The 10,132-nt window shown below is 43.6% G+C and overlaps 1 protein-coding gene across 1 annotated transcript; it reads left to right on the top strand.

Moving 5' to 3' along the window:
• The first annotated feature begins 1,354 nt into the window (after window positions 1–1,354).
• LOC142433815 (melanoma-associated antigen 10-like) lies at window positions 1,355–2,143 on the top strand. Its single transcript, XM_075538490.1, has one exon. It carries the CDS (start codon window positions 1,355–1,357, stop codon window positions 2,141–2,143), a length of 789 nt encoding a protein of 262 aa, XP_075394605.1.
• The last annotated feature ends 7,989 nt before the right edge of the window (window positions 2,144–10,132 follow it).

Below are 10,132 nucleotides of genomic sequence, written 5' to 3' on the forward strand. Positions count from 1 at the left end.
CATGAATCTCAAAGCTTGGATCCAGGGCGCCAGCTCTCTATGGGAAGACTCGCCGTCTCTCGGTGGGCCCGGACATCCTTGGAAATTTGCATGTGGCACCTGTCTTCCCATCCTTCCATTTGTGGTTGCCTCTCTCTGCGTCTCTCCTATTCCGTGTATCACACAGGAGTGATTAGACTTAGGACGCCCTCAACACGTATAGCATTTGTATAACAAAGGAAAAACTGTTACTGAAAGGATCAGCCACAGGCACTGTTAGCTGCCTCTGAGTTGCTTCCAATTCATGGTGACCACGTGTGTGCAGAAAGAACTACCCCATAGGTTTTCCAAGTGACCGCAACAATGGGCATAGGAACAATTGTGAGGATGGACCGGGCAGGGTTTTTGCTCCATTGTACACGGGATCTATTGCTCGCTATGGGTGGGAAAGCACTTGATGGTACCTAACAATGACAACAACAGCAAGGTTGTGACCTTTCAGAGGCAGAGTGCCAGGCCTACCTTCTGAGAGAGCTCTGAGTGGGCTTGGATCATCTGTAGCTGAGTGAAAAACTATTTGAGTCACCCAGGGACTTTCTTAGTTGTAGGAGTTAGGCTTCTAATCTATATTTTAGGAGACAAACCAACTCAGAGCAGCTGCTGAGGTGGAATTTCTCACGTGAGATTATTTGCGTTTTCTCTCTCTCCCCTAGGTCAGTAGGATATTACTGTGCACAGCCTACTGTGCGTAACAGGAGTCATCATGCCTTTCCCTTCAGAGCATCAGCGCCACATGCTTGACCATGACTGTCAGGCCCAAATTGAAAATCAGAGCTTGGTGGATGCTCAGGTTTCTGCGGCTGAGGAGGAGGGCCAGGAAATATCTTCATCTTCCTTGTCCCCCTTAAATATCTCATCTTCCTCATCCCCCTCAAATAACTCATTGTCCTCTTACTCATCTCTACCTTCTCCCCCCTTATCTTCTTCATTCAGTTTGTATTCTGCCCCCTCCTCCTCCAGATCCCTCTCTCCATCCTCTTCATCGTCATCATGCTCCTTCCACTTTTCCTACCCTCCCACTAGCTCCTCCTCCTCCCCCTCTCCCCCGTCCTCCCCCTCCTCCTCTCTCCCCTCCTGCCCTTCCAGCTCCATCTCCTCCACTGGCTCCCCCTCCCCTCCCCCCGCCCCCTCCCCTTCCCCTTCCCCATCCCATTCTTATTCCTCCTCCTCCTTCTCTCTCCCCTCCTCCTCTTCCTACTTCACCTTTTCCTCCTCCTCCTCTTCCTCCTCCTCATTTCCGGTGAACCTGACACCCCCAGAGGAGGAAGAGCTGAGCCCTCCCCAGAATTCTGAGACAGCCTTCTCCTTCATGACAATGAGTACCTCTGATGAGAACTCCAAAGACACAGAAGACGAGGGAAGTCCAAGCACTCCAGCAAGCGTCCAGTCCTTGCCAAGGGAGCCCCCAGAAGAGGAGGTGACTGCTATAGTGCGTTTCCTGCTCATCAAGTATCGAATGGGGCAGCTCACGACAAAACTAGAAATGCTGGATGTTGTGAGCAGCAATTTTAAGAATGAGTTCCCTATCATCTTTCAGAGGGCTTCTCAAAACTTGAAGATGGTTTTTGGCATTGATTTGCAAGAGGTGCATTCTATCCTGGGCACCTATGCCCTGGAAAACTCACTGGGCCTTACCTATAACAGAGTGCTGATTGATGATGAGGTTATGCCCCAAAATGGGGTCTTGGTACTTATTCTCGGTGTGATCCTCCTGGAGGGCAACTCTGCCTCAGAGGAAGTGATCTGGGAATTTCTTAAGAAGTTGAGTGTGCATGCTGGGAAGGAGGGTGTCCTCCACGGGGAGCGCAGGGAGCTCATCACTAAAGATTGGGTTCAGGATCAGTACCTGGAGTATTGCCAGGTGCCTGATAGTGATCCTGTTCTCTATGAATTTCGGTGGGGTCCAAGAGCCCATGCGGAAACCAACAGGATTAACGTTTTAGAATTTTTCACCATGGTCAATGGGAATGACCTCAGTTCTTACCCACCCTGGTATGAGGAGGCTTTGAGAGAGGTGGGCGAGAGAGCGCCAGCTAGAATTGCCTCCACAGATACAGCCACCGTTCCTGTGCCAGCAGGCTCTCCTGCCCCAAGTAAAGACTAAGGCAACTTCTTGACTGTTTCAAGAGGCTGCAGTCAGTAGTGTGACGAGTGGAGGACTAGAGTGGGGCGGGAGGTACACAGAACATCTGTATATTCTGCAACTAGTATCACCCTCGATTTTCAAATCATTGTTCTATCATCATTAGCATAAAATCGTTGCCTGGAAAGCTAACTCTTCCCCTTGATCCCTCTCTCCTTTACCTAGTACCACTAATAATCTTCAGTTGCTATATATATATTTTTTTTCATCTACCTTGAGATCATACCGTGTTTGTTCTTTTGCCCCTGACTGACTACTGAGTATGTTTTCCTCCTGTGGCGTATGTAGTACATGAGGATTTCATTTCGTTAATGCTAAGTAGTATTTCATTGGGCCTCTAAACCACATTGTCTTTGCCCAATCACCCGGTGATGGGAATTTCACTGGTGCCACCTGTTAGCTGTTGTAAAAAGCGCTGCTTAAATGTTTGTGGACAGGTTTGTTTGCATTCCTGCCTTTGCTATATCTGGGTATTGATGCAGGAATGGAGTTGTTGGGTTACAGGGTAGGTCCATGGACAACTCTGAAGAACTGCCAAATTGTTTCCGACAATGGCTGGCCTATTTTACATTCCTAACTGCAAGGGGTGAAGAGTTCCATGGAATTTCGTGGTTGTTTTGCAATTCCCTAAAGGCTAATGGCACTGAGCATCTTTTCTTGTGCTTATTGGTGATTTGAATTTCCCTATTGGTGCACTGTCCCAAGTTCTTTGCCCGTATTTTTTCATGGATATCTTTGTTGTTGTTAACATTGATTGATGATGCTATGAGTCGTGGACATCGTGACAAAGGGTTTAAGTTTGTAATGAGTTTGAGAAATATACTTCCTAGTTTGTTTGTTTTTTCCCAAATACGTAGGTTGACTCTTACCTTTTTTTGATAAAAGTTCATGGACCAAAAAAGTAATGTTTATAGGGTCCCATTTATTTTGATCGTTTTGCTGCTTATGCTTCTGTTATCATATCTGCCATCATTAAAATAGACTGCCATTTTCTTCTAAGAATTTGATGGCTGTAGTTTTCCCTTTTAGATCCTTGAACTATTTTGATTTTTTTGTTTGTGCATGATGGGAGGCATGGATTCCAGTTCATTGTTCTGCATGTGGAAATCCAAATTTCCAAGCACCATTTATTGTAAAAAAACAAACAAACCCAAAACACTATAATTCTCCGTTGAGTGAACTGTTTGCCCTTGTCAGTTTCCCATAGACATGTTGTTTCTTGAATTTTCATTAGCTCAGAATCTAAGGTTATGAAATGCATTTGTTACATAAGTTTTGCTTATCCAGCTGAAGAGTAAAATGGGTTTTTTTCCCTATATCCTTGGTTTGCTAGTGTTCCTAAATGCAGCATTAAGAACAGAAATGTATTATTTTTCAGTTTGGGAGCCTGGTAGTCCAAATCAGAATATTGGCTCTAGGGCTGAATCCTTCCCTGGAGGTATTCTCCTGGTTTCCTGGGCATTTGGACAGCCCTTCCAAAGGCTGGGCTTCCCCAGTGTATCTGTGTATTCTGTGTCGTAAGGCATAATTCCGAGTGTGTCACCATCAACGTAACAAAAGGAACTCCTACTTCCAAAGAGCTGTTTTTACAGGTTCAGGGTTAGGACTGCAGTCTAACTTTTGGAGGGACACTATTCAGCCCAGCACCACAATGCTATAAATCAAATTGGGAATGCTTCCATTTGATTTTATCACCTAGCAACAAAATAAGATTCTGAAATAGGATTTCTTTTCAAATGTAAAAGAATTCAGCACCTCAAGTAGAGAGAAAGATTGTAAAAGATAAATTTTGGAATTTTCTGGGGGGGGATTGTTGGGGCCTGTTCTGTAAAGTTAAAGATACATATTTGAACTTTCTTATATTCACAAATGTTGGAGAAAGCAAATATTAATAAAAGAATGTTCTTGACTACAGGCTCATTTGTTCTTGAAACACTAATTGAACAGTGGCCCTTTAGAAAGCACTGTGCTAGGTGTAGGGGCCCTTGTGGCACAACAGGGTAAGAATTGCACTGCTGACCAAAAGACTGGTGGTTCAAATCCATCAGTTTTCCCATAGGAGAAATATGAGACTGTCTGCACCTGTAAATATTTACATTCTTCGAAATTCTATGGAAAACTTCTGTTCTATAGAGTCCCTATGAGTTTGGAATCTACTCAAGGACAGTAGGGTTTGGTTTTAGTGTTGGATTTAGTTAGTGGGGGGTCCTAAGAGAAGTAAGATGCACACATCCTGATAGAAATGGTAGAATTGAGATGCAGCAATTACTGGTATATGGAGAATGGTGAGATAGCTTCTATGACCTAAAGAAGCAGAGAACAGAAGGAAGGAGAAGGTGGGGGGCACCATATGAGAGCCAAACAAATTGTTTTCCTTCAGTTCTGACTCCTGGTGGCCCCATGTATTGCAAAAGATTTCATGTCTGTGACTTCTCAGAAGAAGATTCCCAGGCCTTTCTTCTGAGGCGCCTCTGGGAGTGATCAAATCTCCATCCTTTAAGTTAGCAGCTGAGCAGGGTAACCATGTCCAGCACCCCAGGTGTAAATGCCCCGAGGCAAGGCAGGTTGTGGCTTTGGGAAACACACTTCTTTTGTCGAGTTAATTTGAAATTAAGGTGCTGGTGGCAGGAGCCAAACATTCACCTAGTGTGTGTTTGAGGGGGAAACAGCAGAGAAAGCTAATGCGCCTCATGGGCAGTCATGGAAAGACACTCCGCACATAGTGCGTGTGCTAGCTCTTTAGACACACGCTATCTGCACAGATTTCCTGAGAAATAAGGTGGTATTTCCTTGACGTGGTGCCTGGAAACTGCTAGCCTGGCCCACTTCTCATGTTTGGGAAACCCAGAACGTACGCCATTAAATGAACATTTTAATTAGACTATCCTGAGCAATTTGGCAAAATGAAGCAAGGGCTAGTGTTGTTGGCAGGGAGGGACAGAGGGAGGGGTGTGTGAAAGAGAGAGTGAGAAAAGTGGGTTGGATGGAGGGGGGTGGTGGTGAAGGGCGGACTCACATTCCAGGAACCTCGAGTTGTGTTCAGCTGGGACAGAGCCCTATATACACTCAAACAGTAGACCCTCTATGAGGGACACTTTACTGAGTTCTATTTGCTCAGCATCACGTTTGGCTGATTTGGTATTCTGTTCTATGCAGCTGTACATTCTATGAGATTCCCTGGATACCACCACCCATCCTCATAGAAGGAGAGGTACGGGATCAAAAGCATATTAGGAATACCTACCAATGACTAAAGATACACTATAGGCCAGACACTTTACAATACACAGTACACATCTCAGTGCTACCAGACAGGGTTTATCAAACCAATTTTACAGATGGGGAATATAAGGGGCGTAACACTTAGGCATCTCCCCAAGGTCATATATTGTTGGTAAGTACGAGGGATGTGACTAGACCCTTTGTCTGATTTCATCTAGCATACACTCTGTTCTCTTGCCTCCTTCCTGATTCCTGATTCATTTCGTTTTTCTCTGCTCTACAAAAATCACTCCAGTAACAACAAGGGCCCCATGTAACCAAGGTACTAAAATCAGGCCTAAAGAAAGGAGGTAACAATGAAAAGAACATACAACTTGTGGACTGTCTGCGAACCTTAGTTTACCAAAGGTCCTCTGGCCACGAACCCTGGGTTTCTTTGAGAAATTGACTCTTCCCAGAGGCTGGCATCTTTGTCCTGTCCCCAAACTTCCCCTGGTCTTCTCCAGTGTGCTTTCCTGTCAGATTGTGGCACCTGCTGGCTGTGCTCTGCTCCCAGTGGAATGGTCCAGGATCACCTGCCTTCTCCTAATGAAGATAAGGGTGCTACAGCAAAGTATGGTGAAGAAAGCAGATGATGTCCTGCTATCAATTGGGGTCTTAATGGCTTGTATTCAAACAAGCAGCCCCCTAAGTGGGGTGTCAACTAATTCCACAGGGAAGGAGCACACCAGCCTGTGTGGTCCAAAGATGTTGCTAACAAAATCCAAATATAAAGGGAAAAATATCAGAGCTTAAATTGTGAACATCGAATTTGTAGAAGGCTATGGAGACAATGGAAGCACAAAATCTATCTGCAAACGAGTCACATTTAAGCCTCTGGCAGATCCCGTGTCAGACCATAGGCAAGAGACCCAAATAACTTCACTGTTAGAGATTACTGTAAACTTGATGGTGGTGGATGTGAACATAGTTACGATGATATTTGGTCACTTGACCTCCCTCTTGGCCCAATTTGAATTTGCTCTAGGCTCAAATATTTCTGGCTTGTTCCAAGACAGAAATTTCTTCTCTGGCATTTAAAATATTGTTAGTGGTATTTCTTTCTTACTCTTCATTTATATTTTTATGTTTATATGATTCTTTTCTGATTTCTGTTTAATTTCACTTTTGTTTTTTTATTGTCATGTTAGCTTTCCCAATTGAAAAAGCATCGAAGGAGTGGGTACATAGAGACAATAACTGATGCAATGCTTTATCAGGGGAGGGGAGGGAGGAGAATTGGGGAGCAATCAATGAAAGCAGGAGTGGGGAGGGAGCATCAGAACTGAGTGTGATGATGCTTATACAACTCATAAAAGGCTATTTAACTATAGAAGTATGTGATATGTGAATATTATATCAGGAAAATTAGTAAAACAAAGGAAGAAACCAAACTTGACATAGTTGCCATAGGTGAAGGAGGCATGGTGTCAATAATGGTTGTACAGCACAAAGTGTATAATTAATGGAATTGGATTGCACATTTAGAAGCTGTTTAATTGGATAATGTTTCCTTGTGCATTTTTTTCCCAAAATTGGGGGGTGGTGATTACACAATGAGTATGGAGAAAGAAAATGTTCTAAAATTGATGGTGGTAAAGATTGTACAGCTCTTCTTGACATGGTTAATTATTCAATTGTATACACTGTATACATGGATGCCAATAAATGTGTTAAAAAAAGATATGCACAGAGTAGATTTTTCTTCCCAGGCTCCATCTTCCGAATACCTTCATTTTGGACTGCTGGTCTCCAGAAGTGGCGTCTAGGTTGTGGAGTGGTTATGTGGGAATTGATGCGATGATAATGGGCTTGGCTTTGGTGTGGGGATCTCTAGAACTACGGGAAATAAATTCTTGTTGTCTTAAGCTACTCAGGTGGTTCGTTACAGGAAACTCAGGCAACTAATACATGGCCATTCCTTGATGCCTTCAGCACACACTCAAAGGGTTTTCCCAATAGGCTGGGGAGGAAAAAAATGATCTCCTGGTTTGGGGGATAGAAACCTGAAGATGGATAAAAGATATTTGAATCCACTTTGGTAATTCCAGTAGGATGCCTTCTTGGAAAGTAATCACTGAACATACACAGAGCTCATACCTCTATGAAAACCAACCGACCAAACAAGAAAACAAAAACCCTAACCTAACGACAACAATTCTGTGGTCAGGAAAATAAAGCTGTTCTCTTAATTGGTAGATGAGGAGAGATCATAGAAATCACTGAAGAAAGTTTGTTACAAATGTCAGGTGCCAGATGATCAGTTCCCATTCACACCAATCCTACACACAATAGAATGAGACACTGCCTGGCCCTTAGCCATCTTCATAATCGTTGCTATGTTTGCATCAATTGTGGCAGGCTCTGTCAAGCCATCTTGTCGAAGGTTTTCCTGTTTGCTCTGACATTCCACTTTACCCAGATTGGAGTCCTTTTTCCAGGTATTCATCCCTCCCGATAAGAGGTTCAAAGTTTCATCATCCTCCTTTCTAAGGAGCAGCATTCTGGCTGTTCTTCCAAGACAGCTTTGTCTGTTCTTCTAGCAGTTGATGGTACTTTTAATCTTCTTCACCAACACCATCATTTATAAGCATTTTTTGGTGGTGTATGTGCATGCGTCTAGCTTTCACATGCATATAAGGCTATTAAAGTTACCATGGTTTGGGTCAGACACATCTTTGATCCTCAAAGGGACATCCTCCCTCTTCTATACTTTAAGGAGTTCCTGTGTAGCAGCTGGACCCAATACAGTATGGCATTTGAGTTCTTGACTGCTTGCTTCCATGAGCATTGAATGTGGATCCCAGGGAAACGAAATCCTTGACAACTTCCAACGTTGCTCCCTTTATCATGATGTCTGCTGGTCCAGTTGCGATGTCTATAGAGGTTACATTTCTAAAACTTCTGGAATCCTCCTAAGAGGTGGCTCATGCTGGCTCTTGTCTGAGTACCTATCCCCTAGAAAAATCGTAGTTTGCATTGTTCCAAAACAGTGCCTCTACACTGCCCCTGAATGTGCAGCCACTGGAGTGAAGCAGAGATTCACAGCTAAGTTTTTGACTCTGCATGAAAAGGAAGGAGATTGTAGTAATTATAAAGGGGCACGGATAAAAGTGCTATTGAATGAAAGAGGACAAGGCCTCCTTGCTAACACGTATAGGCTAATTTGAGAATCACGTGATCCTGCTTTCGAAAGCATCTGTTCTATAAAAGCAGTTGCCATGGAGTAGATCTTAACTCCTCCAACCCCATGTGTTTCAGAGGCCATCTGCACTGCACAGTGCTCAATGGCTGCCTTTTTGGAAGCAGACCATCAGGCCTTTCAAGGTGCCTATTGGTGAACTCAAACTCCCTACCTTTAGCTTCACAGAAAGCACAATAACCACGAACCATTTGGACCATTCAGGTGCTCCTCACAACATCCACGTCTCTCAAGTCTGTTTCAAACAGAAAAAAAGGAAATGGAACTGAGTGATTTGCAGGAAGTTTGGCATGGGTGACATAATTTTTGCCAAATTTATCTAAGGTTGGATACTGCTCCTTGTAATGTTACCAATTTAAAGGCATCTCCCACTGGAGTTGAGAAGGACATCTGGAACAATTTTGTTCATAATATAAGCTTTAGGGAGAACCATCCATCAAGACAGAAACTCAGAAACAATGCTTCAGGACCCAGATTTATGTGAACAACACAAATCACACAGCTATAAACACCTCTGCAAACATGTTAGGGCAAGGAATTTGATCTCCATGGAGGGCAATTAAAGGCAGTTGCTAGAAGATAATATATGACCACGCCAAAACCCCAGAAAGGAGTCTGCTGGTGAAAACAATCACCTGTTTCATGGTACCATTAAGTTATAAATACTTTATTCCATCATGCTGAGTCTGAGAAGCACCCGGCCTCCTTTCTTATATAACTTCCTCCACATAAAATTTCAGGTGTCTTGTAAATAAATAGTCAAGGAATTCAAAATCAGACAGCAAGTGAAACAGGAAGGCAGGAATCCATGGAAACCCTCATATAGGGATTGCCGGAACTTCTCTCTTTTTCCAACCTATGGGAGTTTGCTTACGTTGATGCTCGCTCGCTCGCTCGCTCACTCACTCACTGCCATTGAATTTATGCTAAATCATAGCAACCTTAGAAGACAGGGTCAGTTTTCTTCTGTGGTTTAAGGAGACTGTTTTGAGGCATGAAGAGCCTTGTCTTTCTTCCTCAATGACGATCCTAGTGAATCACAAAAAATAAAAAGGTGTGGGCTGAAAGGAAATGAAGGAAAAACAGTAATCCAGAAACTTCACCTTGAAATAACTACGGACTTTTCTACTCACCTCCAGCTGCAAACAGTCACAGGTAAGGAATCTCTCCTCCAGAACCGAGCACTCTTTTGTTTTCATTAAGTTTGCCATGTTTGAAAAGGACCATTTTGTTCTTTACCAAGACTCAGGAGGAGAGCAAGGGCCCACATGGCATATGATGATCCTCTCCTGTTTGTAGACCAAACACTCACCCCGCACAACAGAAAGCCAACCCAGAGAAGGACGGGGCACTTGAGTATAGTCTATCACTCACTATCACTATCAGTGTCTACCATTAGGTCACTCTGACAATGACCTAGGTAAATTAGAATAGAGTGTTGTTGTTAGGTGCCACCAAGGCAGACACAATCCATAGTGACCCTACAC

Source organism: Tenrec ecaudatus, chromosome X (assembly GCF_050624435.1).
Source record: "Tenrec ecaudatus isolate mTenEca1 chromosome X, mTenEca1.hap1, whole genome shotgun sequence".
Classification (NCBI taxonomy): domain Eukaryota; kingdom Metazoa; phylum Chordata; class Mammalia; order Afrosoricida; family Tenrecidae; genus Tenrec; species Tenrec ecaudatus.